A 21,192-nucleotide genomic window follows, 5' to 3' on the forward strand; every position below is an offset into this window, starting at 1 on the left:
AGGGGACAATAGAGGATGAGATGGTTGGATGGCATCACCAACTCGATGGACAGGAGTTTGAGCAAGCTCCGGGAGTTGGTGATGGACAGGGAAGCCCGTTGTGCAACTTTCTAAAATCATGGGGGTGGTGAAAGAAGATCTAAAACTCACTTCCGGCCCAAAGGCAAGTTGTGTTTGATGAATAAACCTCTCCTCTCTGCAGCTCTTGATGTGAGGTTATGCATCTTGGCACTGTACACTTTCCCAGTGGCAATCGCCTTACTGTGAGGATGTCTGGCTTCCCTAGCTGTATTTCATACCATGCAATGCAATTGCAAAGGGGGCAACCAAGCCTGTGGTTTGGGTGGTTAGCAATCAAACTGATTGCTGGTGAGCATGTTACTGCAGGTCTCCACTGGTGACCGACGAAGTGAGGCAGAGCAGACAGTGGCCTGTCCTTCTGTCTCCTGGTATATGAAGACTCTGTGGATGAGCCTGGGTTCCTGATAAAACCCTGAGTTGTCACATCAGTGTGTGGGGAAGAACTTTCCCTCACCCTGCGATGGTGATCGGCCAAATTAAGTATGCAAATGAGACTTCCACTTGGTAGGATACTGTTTCTCTATTCAGGTCACAGTAAGTAATTTAGGAAAATTCTAATTCTCACGCACTGTCTCTCAAATATGCAAATGAAATGTAGCGGTGCATTTTCTCAAAAATGTCCTGCAGATGCCAAATCAGCAGCTATTAAAAGTTGGATAATTGCAGTAATTAATTTCTGGAAGGAGGGTGGGAAACCTCACAGCAACAAATAGAATAGTAAATCAGATGTGAAATGAGACCCAGGCAAGAAAACGCCGAGATGAAGCTGACCCTGGGACCACAGGTGTGGGAGACAGAGAGAGGAGCTGGAGGTTTCAGTAGATGGCAGCGTCACGAGAAAGATGGACTGTGAGTTCCCACTCATCTCTTGTTAGATGGGCCTGGCGGGTCCCTATAATTTTACCCTCTGTATGTTCCTCCTAGGCTCTTCCTACCTTATGGGTGAGAAACTGATAGCTCTCCAAGGTACAGGCATCATTTTAGAAAGCAATTGCTTAACTACTTATATGGGTTGTCTGGTTTATTTCTAATTGTGGCCACATTGCGTGTGTTCTGATCAAGACCAAAAGGGTTTTTTTCCCCCCCTCTCCAAAATGCTAGCTCTGCGAGTTGCTCTTGGAAACAGATAATCCAGCTAATTTTTTCTTGCCTCTTGTAACATCACCAGTATTAAAATTAGACTGTAGGAATGTTACTGTGGCTGTTGCTGTCCTAAGCATAAGGCAGAAATGGAGTCCAGCTCAGTTCTCTTGGAGCTGAGTTGGCCCCGGGAAGAAACAACTCATTGAGAAGCAAAGCCTTTACTCTTTCATGATGCTCAACAGCCACGTGGGCCTTGCCATAGGGATGTAGCTCTGGACTAGATCTCTGACTAATATTGGACGCCTCTCCGCTCCCCAGCAATCACTGCACTTCCATTCGGGCCTTAGCAGAGGGTTATTTGCTGTGTACATGACAGCAGGGACTCAGAGGCTGGGTGGCCAGATCCAGTATTCCAGAGGTGGAGCCCAGCCTGTGTTGGGGCAGCCAACGCTGTGCATGAATGTCTGTGAACAATTACTCAACACCTATTGGGTTCCACTGGGGATTCAGAGACAAATGTCACTGGATTGCATCGTCTGAATCTGATGGTGGGTACTCAGAGGAATGGAGAAGATAGACAACACTCTAACTGCAATAAAAGTTTGCCCACAGGGTCTTGGGAGAGAGGGAAGGGAAAGCCATACAGAGATGGCAACGTTGGAGCCAGGCTTTAAAGAAAAGACTTGTCTATGTCAGATCAGATACAGGAGGGACAGAGAGGACAGTCAGACACAGAGGCACACATAACGATGCCATTTGGGGATGTAGTTCAGCTGGACTAGGACAAACCATGTGGCTAGACAGGCTGTGCGTGGGGCAGGAGAGGGAGGCTGAAGCCACATTGTGAGGGCCCGTGAGAGCCGCGCTGAGACGTGGGTTTCATGAGCCTATGAGAGCCACGCTGAGATGTGGGTTTTGTTGGACTTTGAGAGATGCGCTGAGATGTGGGTTTTATGGGTCCATGAGAGCCACGCTGAGACATGGGTTTTATGGGCCTGTAAGAGCTGCGCTGAGACATGGGTTTCATGGGCCCTTGAGAGTTGTACTGAGACATGGGTCTCATGGGCCTGTGAGAGCCGCACTGAGACGTGGGTTTTGTTGGACTTTGAGAGATGCGCTGAGATGTGGGTTTTATGGGCCCATGAGAGCCACGCTGAGACATGGGTTTCATGGGCCTGTAAGAGCCACTCTGAGACGTGGGTCTCCTGGGCCCTTGAGAGCCACGCTGAGACGTGGATTTTGTTGGACTTTGAGAGCCGTGCTGAGACGTGGGTTTCATGGACCCTTGAGAGTTGTGCTGAGACATGGGTCTCCTGGGCTTGTGAGAGCCGTGCTGAGACATGGGTCTCCTGGGCCCATGAGAGCTGCGTTGAGACATGGGTTTTGTTGGACTTTGAGAGCCGTGCTGAGACGTGGGTTTCATGGGCCCTTGAGAGTTGTGCTGAGACATGGGTCTCCTGGGCCTGTGAGAGCCACGCTGAGACGTGGGTTTTGTTGGACTTTGAGAGACGCGCTGAGACGTGGGTCTCCTGGGCCCATGAGAGCTGCGCTGAGAGGTGGGTTTTGTTGGGTCACCGCCCTTTATTATCGCTGCTGTCACCATCACCGCCAGGTTTCCCTAAGCTCCTCTACGAGGCTCTGAGGATGACAGATTTGGGTCAGACCTCAGCTCCACCACTTAACAGTCCCAGGACCATGGGGAGTTATCTAGTCTCTGGGATCCTTCGCTTCCTTGGTGTAGTATGGGGAGAACAGTATCATCTTCCCCATGGCATGAGTGAGGACCAGCTGAAGCAGTGCAGGAGCACTCAGGGCAGTGAGCAGAGCGTCCGTGGCCCCGCGAGAAGCACTTGCTGACTGGTGCGGTTACTGCTATAAGTTTCCAAAACTCCACAAGCATTCTATCATTTGATCTTCATAATAACCCAGCAAGGTAGATATCAATAGTCCCATTTGCAGATGAGGACTGGAAGCTCGTAGCAGTGAACTGCCAGAGTTAACATCCTAGGCAGGTGGTGGGTGTGCCTGATGGAAGGCCCTGGGACCTCCTGCCATGGGACCATGTTGCCATCCCTGTAGATAAGCGGTAGCCATGGGCAGGAGGCAACTGGACAGAAGAACAAGATCAGACATTAGAGAGACTCTCGTCTGTCACCAGTCTGCACCGTCCCCCGTTGCTGGGTATGTTCCAGTTTCTACTGTGACGGAAGCCTCCTGCACAGAGCGACAGGGCAGGAAGAAGGTCAGGCGTGGGCTGCACTCATCTGTCAACTGATTTGCGCCTCAGTTTGGAAAGGGCACCATTTTCTGGAATTAGCCTGTATTTCGGACACTTTGAACTAATCATACAGGTTTCAAATAACTAAAGTATTGACAGCATTAATAGCTCTGGGTAGGACTGTATAAGCACAAGCTATTTGAAAAGAGTCATTTCCTTCAGCGAGGAAATTGGCAAAGTCAGAGTCTTGTTTTGTCATATTACAACACATTAGAAATTTCAACTATTTTGAATTTCTATATTTCTTATGCTTTTTCATTCTGAACCCCACCCTCAAGTATTTCAATTGTTCCTGAGTGGAAAAAATGTCATATTCTAGTCAAAATCCAGGATACTTCTTAGGGTTATCTCTTAAATAGAGCAAATGGACAGAATCTTACATGGAGATGAAAAGCTTCAAAAGCAAGCTACAGTGGACATAGAATGATGGAGTGCAAGTGAAGTTGATGGCTGAGCTCTGGTCCAGTTGTCTGGTGACTTTGCTTCTAGTCCTGTACCATCTTTATTTATATGACTTACATGGGCCCCTCCCTTCTCTGCACGTCAATTTCAGCCACGCAGATACGGCCTAGATCGTAGGGGCTGCAGACACAGTGTCTTGGGGCCAGAAGTGTAAAGTAAATGTGTGGGTGTAAACGATCGGGAATCGTGAGGCCTGTGGCCATTAGGAAGGGCACCTGCCCAGCCTAAAGGCACTCACATCTAGCTCGGGGGAAATCGAACAGAAGCCAGGCCAAACTACCCCCCCAATGAAACACTTGTACAGACCCTCAGTGTCTGGCTCTTGCGAGACAGTGAGTCCCCTTCCTCGTAATGAGTGCATTGCACAGTGTTAAAACCATGGGCTCTGAAGTAAGACCAGGGTTGCGGTGCCAGTTCGGCCACTCATCACGTCACTTGAGGAGACTGATGCAACCTTTTCCGTGGGGGGTGTGGTTGGAGAGTATTTAGAACCTCACCTGGAACACAGCATGTGCTAATCATGCCTTCTCTCTTTCTCTTCTGGTTTTTGCGACTCTGTGCTTCTAGGACTCTAAGTCACAGTGTATAACATTTTGGAAATATTAAATGAAAAATAACATATTTCACATATATTTTAGGTATATTTCCAGCTTCCATTACACAATTGATAAAGTAATCGATGAGTACAATTGATAACTAATCAGGGCTTTTACTGATAGACTGCAAGTAAAAGGGGTCAATATTCTGAAAACATTTGCATCCTATAAGAAGAAGTACTTTCACAGATGCAGTTCTTGTTGACTCTACCAAAGCCACAACAGACCGTGAGGCAGCTATTTTCAATATTCTCATTTTAAAGCTAAGGAAACTGAGGCTTAAGGAAAGTAAGTAACTAGCCCAAGTTTCCCATCAGTTAGTATCAAATCAACATGAGTCCCTACTTCTGGGTAGGTATTTGAGTGCCCTATGCCAAGACGATGTAGGAAGGGTGAATACTTGTTTGGAAGCTCAAAAGCAACATATTAGGGCCAGAGCCTCAGGTTGCTTGGAAATGGATCCCTCATCTTTACAGAAGACTGTGTAATCTGCAGTCTTGTTTGAGGAATCTTCGCCAGGCAATCATGTATGGAAATCTATTAACAACAGCAACAGCAAAAAATCTGTTTGAAAAGTGTATCTTGAAAGAGTTGTGTCGGTAATTACTTTGGCCAAAGCTATAGAGATCTTCAGGGTAAGTTAATTACTCCTTTCCTGAGCTCCTTGCGGATGTAGCAGCCGTGGGGGACAGGTTCTGGCACAAAGCTGATGTTGGGTCTCATGGAGCCCTCTTGGGCTCCTCTGCTTGCCTGACCTGGCTATTGTGGGGTGAGGGTGTGTATGTGTCCAAGGTGATGGAAACTCTTCACAAATGTTTCAGGTTTCAGACTCTGCAGGCATCTTCCCAGATGGATGTTTATCAGCTGGTCCCCCTGGTAATGGTCTCCTGCCCCATCTCAGGGCTGACCACAGGCTCACTGTTGGGGGGGGATCTGGGGGCAGAGGCTGATCAAGCCTGGCTGGCAACTGTCTGTGATCCCCAGGTTTTCCTTGAAAGGCCAGACTCACTCTCACCCCTTGGGCTTTGCACCCACTGGTTCCTCTCCTGGGGAGGTCATTCCCTTGTTGACCCGGCTCTGTCCTCATCCTTCAACACTCAGTTGGCTCATTGCCTTTCTGACCACCTTCTCAGCGCCCCGGGTTGGTGTACCTGCTGGGTTCTAGTACACCTTGTGCCCTGTGCTTACGCTTCCTCAGTGGCTATTGAGACACAGAGAGATGTGCCAGGGAAACAAGGATGAAGAGCCATTGTCTCAGGCATCAATTTACAGTTCTTGATAAATAGAAGACAGATGCATAGGTAGCCTGTCATAGTGTGATGTTTATAATGATTCAAATGTGGACACAGTGCTGGTTTGGATAGTCAGAAAAGCTTTATTAAGTGAAAGAACATGTGAATTGTCTCTTGAAAAATAATTAGGGCTTCATCGAAGGGACGGGATGAGAAAGGACAGTCTCAACTTTGGGCATTAGTCAAAAAACTATTTAAGGGTGAGCATGTTATTGGCATAGAGTACAGGGTAGACCAAAGGGGATGTTGGGAAGTAAAGTTGGAAAGAAACTAATATTTTATAAATATAAGATCCCAGGCTCCTGTTATCAGGAAATATTGGCCATCATATGGATGTAATTCATAAAAGAAACAGAAGATTTAGAGCAGGCGCCCACGTGCATCTTGGTCTTTGTTGCTAATTCATGCAAGTGCATCCAGGAAGCCATGCCTTTAGACACGGATTCTATGGATTCTTTGGAATTTGGACCCTCTTACACCTAAACCAAGATCACAGCCTCCCATACCTACAAGGCTTTGTGGACACCACAAATGAGTGTATCAGGCTGGTGGGGACTGTGCAAAATGGAAAGTTTATGCCCATGTAAAGAGAGAGCTAATTCTAAGCAAACAAAGACAAAAAGTCCAGCAACTTGTCAAATAAACACAGCTGTGGGTCCAGTTTACCTGGTGATATTCCTGAAGAGCTGAGGTCACTTAAAGTGTATCACCTCTCTTCCAAACTTATCAAATAAGGAACACTACAACCAAATTGGAAAAAGCGACTAATCCAAATTTAAGTAACTCAGTAGAAGTTGCTAGTTCCAAGTGTCTCGGAGAAGGAGACGCTGGTCACCTGGTGGTTTTAGTCTGCGTCAGGGCTGTGTGATTAATGTCCAGACGGCACACTCTGGACTACAGTACTCAGAGCCCACACCTCCTTGGAGGGACCGACTCCATCAAGACCCAGCCCTCACTGGGCTCTGGAGCTGCTGTATCAATCTAGACCAGGAAAGAGGCAGGTGGGAGAAAGATAAAGACTAAACATCCACAACTGGACAAGGACAGCTGCTAAGTGGAGAAAGCAGAACACTCCCACAGGCAGCCCCGCACATCTCTCTGTGATAACGTTTCTTGCGGGTCCAGTCCGCTGGTGACCCTAAGCGCTTACCACCGAGTCCTAATTGAACCACCATCCCCTTCCTGCATTGGAAGTAATGCACGTTAGGAAAATCAATCCATTTGTAGGGGGAGAAACCAGACTGGTTTCCTGCTACTGCTCATATTTTCACTAAAACCCCATTTTACTGGAACCAACATTGAAAAAAACAGCACATTTTATTCAAAACAAGGCAATATTGGTATTGACAGCGCTGCAGCGATAATGAGGACGATCAATTTTCCCTCCTCCATTATGGGGTATTGAGCAATTTTGGAATAAAGTTGTGGCATCATTAGACAACATCAGCATTTCTGTTTTTCCCTTTTGAAAACTTTTTATTTCTTGAATATTTAGATTTTCAGTATTCCTGCTCTGGTGGGGGGCGGGGGGGAGGAAAGCAAAATCAACAACAAAAAAGCCAAAAGTCCCCAAAGCAATAAGTGAAGTGCTGGTAATAAAAATTGGAGATTGTAGACATTTGTTTTTAATTCTTATTAATAATACATTGGGTTGTTATTTTTGCATCTTGCTTCATGCAGACTGTCTCCCCAACTCTCACCCCAAATTAAAAGACTGCAGTTACCAAATAATCAAGTTCTTGGATAGGGAGGGTTCTAGGCAAGAGGATGGAAGCGGCTCTTCTGTTTCGAGCAGAGGAGAAGGAAAGCAGAGGCTCTGGCTCCATGGATGCAGGAAGGGATGTTCAGAGCATCAGAAGGAAGATCTGGGGAAGGGGGTCAAGGAGGTTGGGTCGATTTCCACATGGAAGCGTGTCTTAAAGTAAAAGTCATGGAATCATTTAGTGTGACTTGGATCTGGTATTTCTTCCTTCCGTTTCTGGCCTCTGTTGGCTTACATGTCCCTCTAGAGTTTACACTGGCTGTGCAGATACCACAGTTAGAGAGAAGGGGATTGTCTTCATCCATCCAGGCTACTATAACAGCCTGGGGCTTACAGACAACAGAAATTCATTTCTCACAGTTCTGGAGGGTGGCAGGTCCAGGATCATGGTGCTGGCAGAGTCAGTGTTTGGTGAGGACCCATTCCCTCGCTCATGGTACTCTTCTCGCTGTATCCTCACAGTGTGCAAGGGACAAAGGAGTTTTCTGGGGTCTCTTTCCTAGGCCACTAATCCCCTTCATGAGGGCTCTACCCTCAGGGTCTTCCTAGGTGGCGCAGTGGCAAAGAATCCAGCTGCCAATGCAGGGGACACAGGAGATGCGAGTTTGATCCCTGGGTCAGGAAGATCTCCTGGAGGAGGAAATGGCAACCCACTCTAGTATTCTTGCATGGGATATCCCATGGACAGAGGAGCCTGGTGGGCTGCAGTCCACGGGGTCTCAAAGAGTTGGACACAACTGAGCACAGACGCAATACTCTGAAAGGTCCCTCCTCCAAATGCCGTCACACTGGGCGTTAGGTTTCAGCGTCTGAATTTGAGAGGTGATGGGGGGAGGCATAAAGATTTCATTGCAAGGACCATCTTCTTCAAGTAATGAGATCTCTCCTTGATACCAGTGATGTCGGTAGAGTGAAGAAATCCTACCTGGAAGCACTCCCCTTGGAAACCCATTCTACTGTAGTTTCCATTTTAAACTAAAAGTAGTCTAAATTTTTAAGTTGAGAATATTCCTGGAGATATTGTAACAATGGGAATTTCACCAGATGCCATCAGTTTGAGGAAAAAGCTATAGGTGTCATGCTTCTGAAAGGCATGGAAGGGTGGGAGGGTGAGCTGTGCGACCCCTTCATTTAAAAAACAGAAATCTAGAAATGGATTATTAACAGTGTATATATGTTTCACCATACACTGTAATCCTTGAAACATATATACTACAAAACTGTGTTCACAGTCTAAGGAAGAATGCCGTCTTATTAAACTCTGTCCCTTGGTGATACAGACATGCCCTGAACCATCTCTGGGCAGGGTGGCCTTGAATGATTACGTGCACAGGGAGGTGATGATAGAGGAAGGTGATTCTGAATGCTGGGTTCAGAGTCCTAAAGTAAGTGCCTCGTGGTGACCGCTGGCTTTACATTGGTGGACTAACCTAGACATCACCTACTCCATCACAGACCCCTCTTCTTGAAGCCAGAGTCCAGGGCAGAGGTGTGCGGCATGTAAAGCAAGCCACAGCCTTTGGCCGTGTTCCTCAAAGTAGAGTCCGGACAGGGCGCCGGTGTGTGGGGTCTGTGGAGGGGCGCTCAGGAGAAGGGGGGTGACGGAAGCAGGGTGACGCAGGAGAAGGCTGAGTGAGGATGAGCCCGCGGGGCAGCGGTCTCAAGTGGGCGGGGTCTCAGCCACAGGGGCTGAAGGGCAGGGCCCCACTGGCTGTCGTCTGGGGGTGGGGTATACGTGTGTGTGTGTGTGCCGCTTTTACGTATGTGTGCAGGGGTATGTACATGTGAACACGTGTATGCACACACGAAGATGCATGCGGGGCTACATAGCAGGGCAGCTGCCTCCTAGGGGAGCTGACGTCCACAGGAGGGGCAGCTGTGACGCGTACCCTCACCCACAGAAGAAGGCCCCCATAGCCTCCGCTGCAAGAAACCGCCTTTAAGATCAAACTGGTATCCTGGTGATTTCAGGCAATCTCATACAAGGTAAAAGAAAAGGACAATCTTTAGAGATTTTCTGAAGGAAATTCCCTTTCGGTGGAGGCAGGGAATGCCAAGGGGTTATCTTTTTATGAAGAGAGAAAGATTAGGAAAATAATGAAATGTATTTGGCTGAAATGCTGACGAGGCTGACTCTATGCCTCTATCCTGTGGGCTTCAAGGGCGTAAAGACGGTAAAGTGAGTTGAAATCTGGCAAGGGGAAGATAAGAGGGCAGCTGTCTGTGGGTCTGAATGCACTTAGCCCAGACAGACAGACAGAGGAAGTGGGTTGGAGGGGAGGCTTCTGCACAGCAGCTGTGACTTCAGGAGCTTGTGCAGGCTGGGTGGTTTGACCTGAGGAGATGGAGCAGGCTGCAGCTGCCACAGGATTCCACCTTCTGGGCCAGGGCGCAAACTGAAACCCGGGATTGTCCAGCGAGAGATGCTGGTGGTTGGAGGGTAAGGTGTGGGACCCTCCAGAGGGCATGGCCGCTGCCCAGCTCCAACTACTTCTCAACAGACACACAATGGCAAAGTGGGCTGACCAGGTCTTTCCACCTTTTACGAGAGGCCGCATGTCTGGACGTCTGTGTGGAATCTCCAGTATTTTAAATGTTAGCAATTCAGAAATGTCGTATGGCTCAGCCACCACATATCTCAGGCTGAAGCAGGCTCTCGCCTGCCGGTTTGCAGTCTGTTTTAAGCTATCTTCCTATTTGGCAGTTTGTGTGAGGAGGGTACCTCTGAGAGTGCCCAAGACAGACTGTGCTCGGTGAGAAAAGGCTGTGGGGCGCTCAGCCTCCTCACCTTCCCACCAGCTCAGGCCCTAGCTGGGAGCTGACCAAAGTAGCCCCCGAGACATGCTGACCTCCAGGGCTCACCACTTGCTTGCTTTGGTTACTCTAAGCTTTCCAGGGAGATCCAGTGCTCCATGACCGGTCACATCCAGTCCATGGTGAAGTCGGAGAAGAACCGTCAGGTCATGTGTGAGGCGGGGATGCTCAGGACCCTCATGACTTCTTGCCACAAGGCTCTGGCCACCAGCAGCAGCCCCTTGCACTCGGGCCTCATCAGGATTTTTGAAAAGCTTGCTTCCCAAGCCATCGAACCAGACGTGTTAAGGTACCGTGTGCTGCGCGTTAAATCTTGCTGAGCCCCTGGTAGCCAAGCTTGTGCACAGTGGACAGTGAGAGTATCCCCGCGCTCCTCCTGCCTCCCCAGCGTTGGCCACTGCAAGCCCAGGTTGGAGTCTTGGGTCCTCGTGCAATGTGCAGCCGCAGAGTGGACGTAGCTCCTCTTATGGAGCTGACAGTCTGGGGGGTGAAGCAATAAGCCAGGGGTCCTGCAGAGAATTCAGAAAGTGTTGGAGGGAATGCTAGTGCAGTGTGGGAGCTCTGTGGAGCTGCGAGGACCACAGCTGGGAGACTGGGTGTAAAGAGGGGGCTTTAAGGGGGCAGTGGTGGCTGAGGTCTACGGCCTGTGCAGATGGTCACCAGGCCAGGAGAGGAGGGAACCAGGCATGTGAAGACACCCTGCTGAAAGGGGTGGAGGGGGCAGTGGTTGGGGGAGCGATGAAGGCTTGGCGGCCAGAGGGAGAGTAGACCACAGAGAGCCTGACTGGCATTGGGGGCCGTGGCTGGGACACGTGATGTGGAGGGGGACAGAGGCAGCACCACTGTGTCCTGTGGGCCTTCCCAGCGGCCCCTCCGCAAAGCCACGTTTCCTGGACAGTCTCAGTGGCGAGCGAAGATGCACAAGGAGGAGTAGACACAGAAGACAAAAGCAGAGGAAAGAAAGGCAGGAGGGAGGTCAAGGGTCTCTCCAGTACCTGTGGCCCTAGAGGGTGTGGATAGAGGGAGGGTGGTGCTCAGGCCCACAAGCTGCTGGACCCCGGGAGGCATACAGGACCACGTGCAGGGGGATCAAAGGCAGCCCGTTCAGCCAGCAGGTAGGGGACCCAGGGGCCAGGCCAGCCTCTTCCGCTTCTATTCATGGGGCTGTCAGCCAAGGCCACCGTGCCTAGTCCAGCTAATCAGTCAAGTCCACTAGAAACTTAGAAAGAACCTATGACAAAGTTATTTCCCAACAAAATCCTTTCCCTCTCCAGGTCCAGTCTGGGGCTTCTAGCTGGTCACTGGTTAAGTCAAAAGCACCTACATTCACCAGCTCCCTGGTCTGAATGCCAGGTCAGGGACACCCTGGTTCTGTATGGCCTGAGGAAAAGGATTCCAGGCCAAGAGGGGAAGGCATGCTGGGGGAACCAGCAGGCTCTGAGATCTAGAGCAAGTGTTCAGATGGAACTGGAGGAAACTTTTGGCTAAAAATGTCATCATTTGGCTCTCTTGTTTTTTATGATATTCAGACAGTTTCTAGGCCTTGGAATTGCTTCACCTCCATCGGCTGCAAAGAAAAAACTCAGTTCATCTCATGTGCATGGAGGGGACTCTGGATGCCCAGGTGAGGACAGAGAGAATAGGGGCCGGATAACGGGATTTAAAAGAGAACATGCATTTCCTGTAAGGAAGCCTAATGGAATATGGGAAGCAGAGAGATTTAAAAATGGTTTTGCCTGCTGCTCGATGGAGCAAATGAGGACGAGCAGTAAGATCAGATCCGTGGTCTCCAGATAAAGACCAGATCTGGAAGGATGAGGACACTTAGCCCCATATAAGATGGTGATGGTGAGCATGTACTTGGCCCCTTTCTGTGCCTGGAGCACAGCAACCTTCCTGTCACAGCATATGCAGGGGGTATCCAGCATTGTCCCTGGACAGAAGAACAGTGTCAGCTTCACACAGCTCACAGTTCAGCAAGGAGTTAGGGGGTCTGGAGGACAAAGCATTGGCCTGGTACCCAGCACGATGCTGGTCCAGGGAACCAGCTTGGAGAAAAGAAAGCCGTGGACTGCATAGGATGTTAAGGCTAGGAGGCCCAGTTGAAAAGCAGGGATAGAGAGTCAGGAGTGGGCCAGGAGCTGGAGGTGGGAAAACAGCTTTTGAGGAGACAGGCTGTTGTGGAAAAGAGATGGAGGTCAGAGAGCCAGGACGAAGCCCCAGTGAGGGACAGCTAATGGGGCAAGCCAATGACAGCAAGAGAAGGCGTGCAGCAGAAAGGAGCGTGGCTTCCCTGGCAGCTCAGAGGATAAAGCGTCTACCTGCAGTGCAGGAGGCCGGGTTCGATCCCTGGGTTGGGAAGATCCTCTGGAGAAGGAAATGGCAACCCACTCCAGTATTCTTTGCCTGGAGAATCCCATGGACAGAAAGGAGTGGCAGCAATGATAGAATTAAAGGGAGAAGGGGTTTCCAGGAGGAGCAGGTTGTCACCACTGATTCAGTGTTATCAGCACCAGCAGAGGTCCCAGGCAAGAGGGTGAGTGGGAGGGCCCGGGAGGCCACTCCTGGGGCTGGGCATGCCTGGCGCTCTGCAGAGCCCTCCTTGGGGACTGTGGCAGAAGAGGAGTGGAAGTGCTTTGAGCAAAGACACAGCTCTTCTGCTTGCGGCCCTAGGGTCACAGGCAGCGATGCCAGTGCCTGCTGAGGGTTCTGCAGTGGCCCCCGGGGATGCCGGCCCTCCCCCAGCAAGCACACAGGCCCTGAGGCCCACGGGGCCGTCCCAGACCTCGACCTCCACCCTTCAGACAGCACTAAGCCTCATCTCCATGACCTCGCCCCGCAACCTGCAGCCTCAGAGGGCGGCCCTGGCTCCATCCTTCGTGGAATTCGACATGTCCGTGGAAGGCTACGGGTATGACCGGCTTTCATACGCTTGAAATCCACTTCACTGATTTCCCAGTGCCTTGGGTGAATTATAATGTTGATTACAAAACTGTAGTTTCTATCAGCTCTCATAGTCAGCTGTGGAAAATATCTGGGTCACAGACACCCCATCTTCAAGGGCAGCATCCCTAGCCATCTAAGGCCAGGACTGTCTCCTTCTCTTGACTGTCTGCATTCCAGGCTGCCCTCCCCTCCAGCCTCCAGCCAGATTCCTTTCTTATGGCCGTGGTGCCAGCATCAATCACTTTGTGTCCTGGGGGCCCCATGACCTAGGAGGGAGTGAGGCCCCTGAAGCCAGACAGAGGGGCAGACGTCGCATCAGAGGTTGGCCTGCGGTTCAGTGATCTGAGACCCTCTCCTATTCCAGCTGTTTGTTTGTTCCGACCCTGGCTACGGTGATGGGAGCCAGCACTGAGTACTCAGTCTCTGGAGGGATTGGGACAGGTATGTGCTTCCCTGGGGGCTTAGCTTGCTGAGGTCCCCTCCCCCTGACCTGGGAGTGAGTCCTTGGGGAGTCTCGATTTCAGATTTCCTTTTGGCATTTCCAGAAAGCATGAGTCTTCCTCTTGGTCCCACGTGTCTGTAGAGGACTCATCCTTCCCTTTGGTCGTTTCTGTCTTGAGCCAGGGGTGTCCTGTTCACGGTGCCTCCCAAGGGCCCAGCCCACAGCTCTGCACACACTGGGACTCAGGGAACACTGATGGGCTCGCCGGCTGACTCGGAAGCTGAGCCTGGGTTTGATGCCCTTTGTTGATGACTGACAGGCCAACAGAAACACCTCACCCCACCTGATGACTCTAGAGAGGCGTGTGAGCCCAGTGCCGATGGCCACTCAGGAGCAAGCCTGCCCTTGGCTCATGTGGGGATCAGCTGGGCCTTGGCATGCTTTGTACAGAGCTGCTCTCAGCTGAAGACCAGGCACCCGCTGTCAGGAGAGCCAGGGTCTGGGCTTCTGTGGGAGGGTGGGTGCTGAGGAGCCGGGGCCTTTACAGCTCATCAGGGCAGAGCTCCAAGCCTGATTCTGCCCATTCAGTGAGGACAGTGGGCCCCACCTGTACTGCCAGCCTGGGTATCCCTAGAGTGAGCGCTCCCCAGGCAAGGTTTGGCCTAGCTAGTCCAGCTTCCTCTGCCCCACATAGCACACAGGCAGGCGTTAGGCCAGCTGACCAGTGGGCCACGTGGTGATGGATCTCAGGGATGTGCTCTCTCTCTACTCCCTTAGCAACGCAGCGTAATAGGTGGGTCAGAATTGGAGAGAGGCTCTGAAGAGCTAGGCTCTAGTCCTGCAGGGAATATGACTTATTCCTGCGATTAGGGAAGGAGACAAGAGCGTCGTGCTGCACGGGTTGCTGTGAAGTGGGTGTGGATCAGGCAGGGCCCAGTACTGGCACACAGCAGGGCCACCCCTGGGCCCAATCAGAGCCACAGTGAGTCTAGACAGGCTTGCACAGCAGGACAAAGCCTCAGGGAGTGCTTGTGTTCTGACCCCAGGCGCTGCCAGGCCCTTCCCTCCGCCCGGCGGCCTGACCTTCTCCTGCTGGTTCCTGATCGGCAGGCACAGCTCAGCCACGGAGGGCCATCCACTGCATTTCCTGACCCTGGTGCGCCACCTGGCCAGGACCGAGCAGCCTTTCACCTGCCTCTCCGTCAGCCTCTGCCCGGAAGACCTCTCCCTGGTCGTGTCCACAGAAGAGAAAGAATTTCAGCCCCTGGGTGAGATTTCACCCACGCTTGGGGGATGTGGGACTGAGCCAGCAGCTCTTGACCCAAGAGCTTGGGGTGCCTGCCTGCCCTCAGCTGTGTAGGTAGGTGGCTGATTCTGATTCTGGCGCCTAGAGCTCAGCCTGGATCTCAAGCTCACGTGCCTGCAGTGGCCCAAAGTGGACTGTGATGGCCAAGCCCAGGGTGTTATGGCCATGCCTGTTTTTGTGCCCCGTTTCATAGTGAGACCTCGACTTTGGAAGGCCCAGGATTTGGCCTGGTGTCCTTCACACACAGCCCAGCCACCTAAGCTCCTGCCCTTCTGGGACTTTGCCAGCCCATGTGTGTCCCTATAGAGGCAGTCTAGTGGTGGGTAGACCCCCAGCCTGACTCCTAGGTCTGAACTCCAGCTATGCAACCCTAGGCAAGTTGCCCCTCCTCACTGTGCCTCAGGATGGTAGTCTGGGAATCGTGATAGCACCTACCTCGGTGTCTGGCCCAGAGCAAGGGCTCCAGCCGTGAACGCTCCTGCCACTGTTAGGATTCTAAGGGCAGCTCGCCGCTCGTTCCGCTGGCGCTGGGGCCCCCGGGGCTGGGCTGCTGCTCCCTGGCGCGGCAGGTGAGCCTGGTGCTCATGTTCTCGTCCAGATGTCATGGAACCCGAGGATGACCCTGAGCCTTCTGCGGGACGCCAGCTGCGGGTCAGGTGTGGCCAGCTGCTGGCTTGTGGTCAGTGGCACCACCTGGCTGTGGTTGTCACCAAGGAAATGAAAAGGAATTGTACAGTCTTCACCTACCTGGATGGACAGGTCATCGGCTCAGCCAAGGTGAGATGATTCCCCCAAGCTGTGCTTGCCCCGTGGCCATGCCTCCTAGTCACAGAGGTAAGAAGGATTTACCAAGAGCACTAAAAAAAAGGGCCTCCAAAGTGTAAAGTTAACTTTTGACTTCAATTGTTAACGATTCGTCTTACCTCGCACCTTCCTTTCTTCCTCCCTGTGTTAAACATTCATTGAATACCTAATGTATGTTAGGTATTGTTTTAGGTGTTAGGAACTGTCCATGCCCACCAGTCAAATACCTCCAGGAGCATGCATACAGTACAAAAAAGAGGTGTCTTTGTGAAGCTTTTGCAGCAAGAGCCTTCTTACCCTGCTTACCACGGAGTCATGAGGCGTTAGGAGGAACTAACAGGATTTGGGCTCACTTTAGGTGATTTTGGCGAGGGTTCAAAAAAGTGGAGGTCACTCAGTTCTGAATGGGGTGCTGTCAGAGAGACAATTTGGTATCTATGTATGTTCAGAGCTTTTAATCAGGAAGCAGAAGGAAAGGGAAAGGGCTTAAACTGTCACTGGAGAAAGAGCAGTGGTCACTCACGTTAGCCAGGACGAAAAGTGTGGTTACATTTATGGTCACCCAAAGTCTTTTTTTTTTTTTAATCTCTTTAGGCATAATTACAGAGTAGGCTAGTTTTGGTCCTCTTTCACAGAGTATGTTGGCATCCAGTCTTGTTTTGTAGAATAGATTGTATTCTGTGAAGCAGAACATGTACTGTGAGGCTAAGAGCCTTGTCCTATTGATATCTGGAACTGGCTTTCACCTAGCACAGGACTGGCATGCAGAAAGCATGCTACATACGCTTGATGAGTCATATTGAATTTATAGTTACAAGGCTGATGTGTCGCTTAGTGAGTTGGCACATAGATGAACATCCAACCTCAGGGGCCTGCTAAACTAGAGTGAGTCAGCATGGAGGTTAGAAGGTATGTGAGGCCCTGGAAATATGTCAAAATATGCAAAATTTGGCGTGGAGAATGGCCAAGGGCCAAGACTGACAGAGATGACTTTCCAGCAAGTGAAATTTAAATGGGATAAACATAAGGTCTGTGTTTAGATGCAGGTTTGTTGAGCAAGAAAAAAGATGGACTTAGGTTGGAGATGAAACAGCTGTTCTCAAATGTTAGAACCTTGTTTGCAGCTTGTATATCCTCTTTAGTGATGTCTGTGTATATGTTTCACTCATTTCTAATTGGATTGTTTACTGCTTTACTATTGAGTTTTAAGAGTTTTATCTAAATATTTTAGATAATGGTCCTTTGTTGGATATGTAATTTTGTAAATAATTTCTCCTAATCTATAGCTTTCTTTCATCCTCTTTCACATGGGATTTTGCAAAATAAAAAAGTATTTATTTTTCTTGGGAGCAATTGTAGTTTCTGAATGTTCTTTGTTAGTCAATAGAATGCAATTTATTTTTATGTGTTGATCATATATCCTGTGACTTTGATGAATTCACTTATTAGTTTGTTTTTTTTTGTGGATTCCTTAGAAATTTCTACATGGACGTGCCATTTGCAAATAGGGACAGTTTTATTTCTCCCTTTCTAGTCTGTAGCTATATTTAGTAGGTAAAACTTAATTAATGTGCCAACACTGGACTTTAAAGTTCTTTGTGAAATGACTGGAAAAAAAGATGAACCTTTTGGTGACACTGTATTCTTTATCACATTTACTTCCGAAGGCACAATGGCAGTTTTTTACTCCCGCTGGCTTCCCAGGCGGTGCTGGTGGTAAAATATCTGTGTGCTGTCGCAGGAGACTCGAGAGACTCAGGTCTAGTCCTTGGGTTGGGAAGATGCCCTGGAGGAGGAAATAGCAACCCACTCCACTGTTCTTGCCTGGGAAATCCCGTGGACAGAGGAGCTTGGCAGGTTACAGTCCTTGGGCACAACTGAGAGGACATACGCACGGAATTTTTTTGATAAACTGTTTTATGTGGTGTTTCTCAGCTTTGAGAGTTATCTTTGTAATGTTTCTGAATAAAGTTTTTACTTTGAGAGATGAATAAGGTACATCATTTTTTGTTGTATGTATTTCTTTGATTAATTCTGAGATTAAATACATCCCATCTACCCCTTTCCCCCACCTTTTTGTTTTGACAGATGTTGTACATTCAGGCCTTACCAGGACCATTCCTTTCAATGGATCCATCCTCATTTGTGGATGTTTATGGATATATTGGTACCCCTCGAGTTTGGAAGCAAAAGTCATTACTAACATGGCGTCTGGGCCCCACGTACTTCTTTGAAGAAGCCATCTCAATGGAAACTCTGGAAGTTATTAACAAACTTGGTCCAAGATACTGTGGTAACTTCCAGGCTGTGCACGTCCAAGGTATGGGGTGTTTTGATTTATAATAACCTTGCTGATTCTCATTTTTAAATAGACATCCAGTTATTTATAGCTTATTTATAAGGAAAAAACTCATCACAGGCCAGTCATTAGGGAAGTCCTCTGTAATTGGATTGTTATATATTTATAAGCCAATAGAAAATGTCGCAGAAAAGGAAATAACAATCTCCTGTAGGTTTCAATTCCAGAGTATGTAATAGAGAAAAGTAGGTAGGTAATATCATCAGCAAAGAAAGAGGGAAGAGAATGAGATAAATAAGTTACATTCCTTTTAATGAAGAAGCTTTTTAACTAAAGTATACTGTTGTCTTCAATTATTAAACAGGCAGACAAAACATCCACATTTTCAGTATCGATTGTTGGCTGTTCAAGCAGGGAGTAATGCTCTCTGTGCTCTGCCAAGCCGAGGGGGTCAGCTCTCCTCTGGGAAGAGCGATAAATGAGTCTGTGTACTGATGCCTTCTTGCGTGGTGCAGGGTGTCTGGGCACGGTGGAGCACTGTGGTCCTTAGGCTTGGCTTCATGTGTTCTTTGAACTTCATTTCCTCTAGCAGCGAGCACTGGCAAGAACAATGCGAGGAGGCCAGGTCGAGGGCCGAAGTTTCATCAACTCTTTGTTCACACCATGCTTCTCCAGTAGCACAGAGAGCTCTCCTTGCGTGAGCGCCTATGTGCTAAAACCAAGGGAGGTGTTTACCATGGACACACAGCTCACTGAAAACCGCAGGGCTTTCAGCCCAGCACTTTGGTTTTGGGGGTGAGGTTACACTCACAACAGATGTCTCAAGACTTAGTAGCTTCATACCTGGAGTGCTTCTGTTTTATAGTAGGTTAATATTGTGAGATTTCTCTACAATTTTCTATGTGTCAGAAATGACAGGTGGGGACAAAACATACATGGCATGCAATGTGATAGCATATAACAGCGACAAACACTGCTCAGCCATGGCTTTGCCCGGCGGCAGCAGATGCTCACTCTTCTGAGGGTTAATCTCCTCCTCAGTAAAGCGAGAGTAGAAAGAACTGAAGATGTGTTGTTGTAGGAGAGGATCCTGGTGTGGAAGTGGCGCCCCTGGTTGCAGAGGAAAAGCTTTCCTTTGCCCTTCACATAGCCAGCTCCTCCGTGACCAGTGTTGCAGACATCAGAAGCACGTACAATGAGGTGGACAGCCGTCTGATTGCCAAAGAGGTACACCTGCTAACGCCCCTCGCTGCCCCTTTTCGGAATAAAGACCTCATGCTTGCTGCAGCCTTCAGTGGCTAGATGGACACCAGTTCACATGTGTGTGTGTGTGCCGACAGACACACTTCATCTGTGAAAATAGTCTGTGACTCCTGCCCATTCACACTCAAGACCAAATCTCTTCTTTCAGAGAAGAAAGTAGGTGCTCCTCATTCTCTTCATTCTAGAGCGAGAACAAATTGAATGGGTAAACGACATCTGTGACACTGGGAACACTATTAAACTTCCTTTTCCTGGGGGCTTCTAACCCCTAAGATTATAAGGCAGTCTTTGAGTCATTTTGGTTAAACAAAACTTTGCAAAGCAGCAAGCAGACAAGTTAGTTAGGTAAAGAGGCCATTAGGTTTCCTATTTCCTAATCCCCTGCATAAAGAGCTCTTTTGCTTATTGTTGATGAATGTGGGCTCATTTGTTTATATTCTGACAGACAGAGGGTCCCCTCCCTTTCCTGAGGAGGTGGGATCAGGGGTTAAGTCCTATTGAGCACTAACACTATGCCTTCCCAGCACAGAGTCTTCTGCTAGAAGAGGCCAGGGTCCCGTCTTCTGGCCCTTGGAGACCAGTGATGCCACGACTTGCAGAGGTGGATGCCCCTAGACTGGGAAGAAGGCAGCCCTGGGCGTCTCAACACTGTTATGCCTCCAAGTGTCCTAAGGGCCTTCCTACTCTCATCAGCTCCTCGTTGTGAGCATTTGTTTAATCAGTGACCATGTGGGACGTTGGTGGCACAACTGTATAATGAAAGGTTCTCCTTTCTGATTAAGCCAAAACTGGGAGGCAGGAAAGAACCTGAATTTTGGCTTCAGTCCCTCTGATGTTGGTTCAGTTATTATTTATCCAATGGCTTACACTAATGGATATTATCGTGTACTATTCCCTGGTGGCTCAGAGGGTAAAGCGTCTGCCTGCAATGCAGGAGACCTGGGTTTGATCCCTGGGTCAGGAAGATCCCCTGGAGAAGGAAATGGCAACCCACTCCAGTATTGCCTGGAAAATCCCATGGACAGAGAAGCCTAGTAGACTGCAGTCCATGGGATCGCAAAGAGTCGGACACGACTGAGCGACTTCACTTTCCTTCACTTTCACACTAACGGAGTGCCAGGCCTCAGGATGCCTGCCCTCCAGGAGCTCCTGAACAAGACCTCCTCCTCTCCAGGAAAGTTGCTTAGGACTACTGCTGCTAAGTCACTTCAGTCGTGTCCGACTCTGTGTGACCCCATAGACGGCAGCCCACCAGGCTCCCCTGTCCCTGAGATTTTCCAGGCAAGAACACTGGAGTGGGTTGCCATTTCCTTCTCCAATGCCTGAAAGTGAAAAGTGAAAGTGAAGTTGCTCAGTCGTGTCTGACTCTTAGCGACCCCATGGACTGCAGCCCTCCAGGCTCCTCCCTCCATGGGATTTTCCAGGCAAGAGTGCTGGAGTGGGGCGCCATTGCCTTCTCCTGCTTAGGACTAACTGTTGCCAATTTCTCTAGATGAACATTTCATCCCGTGACAGTGCCGTGCCTGTGTTCTTGCTAAGAAATTGTGCTGGTCACCTCTCGGGTTCTCTTCGAACCATTGGAGCTGTTGCTGTGGGCCAATTAGGTATGATCTTTTACTGCTATTTGGGAAGAAGAGCATGTGGCTGGCATCATTTGTGCAGCCTGGAATTCTGGGGTGGTAGGAAGGAAATGGCAACCCACGCCAGTGTTCTTGCCTGGAGAATCCCAGGGATGGGGGAGCCTGGTGGGCTGCCGTCTATGGG

The 21,192-nt window shown here is 49.5% G+C and overlaps 1 protein-coding gene across 3 annotated transcripts in view; it reads left to right on the forward strand.

Annotated features, from left to right (window-relative positions):
- WDFY4 (WDFY family member 4) overlaps positions 1-21,192 on the forward strand; it is a 265,680-nt gene that overhangs the window by 83,378 nt on the left and 161,110 nt on the right. For all 3 annotated transcript variants that reach the window (XM_069572500.1, XM_069572499.1, XM_069572501.1), the window contains 9 exons: positions 10,443-10,657; positions 11,898-11,992; positions 13,042-13,279; positions 13,679-13,755; positions 14,803-15,024; positions 15,661-15,839; positions 17,955-18,186; positions 19,247-19,392; positions 20,921-21,032. In XM_069572500.1, the coding sequence (XP_069428601.1) occupies positions 10,443-10,657; positions 11,898-11,992; positions 13,042-13,279; positions 13,679-13,755; positions 14,803-15,024; positions 15,661-15,839; positions 17,955-18,186; positions 19,247-19,392; positions 20,921-21,032 (1,516 nt within the window). The remainder of the gene's footprint in view (positions 1-10,442; positions 10,658-11,897; positions 11,993-13,041; positions 13,280-13,678; positions 13,756-14,802; positions 15,025-15,660; positions 15,840-17,954; positions 18,187-19,246; positions 19,393-20,920; positions 21,033-21,192) is intronic.

The sequence above is a fragment of the Ovis canadensis genome, chromosome 25 (genome assembly GCF_042477335.2).
Source record: "Ovis canadensis isolate MfBH-ARS-UI-01 breed Bighorn chromosome 25, ARS-UI_OviCan_v2, whole genome shotgun sequence".
Classification (NCBI taxonomy): domain Eukaryota; kingdom Metazoa; phylum Chordata; class Mammalia; order Artiodactyla; family Bovidae; genus Ovis; species Ovis canadensis.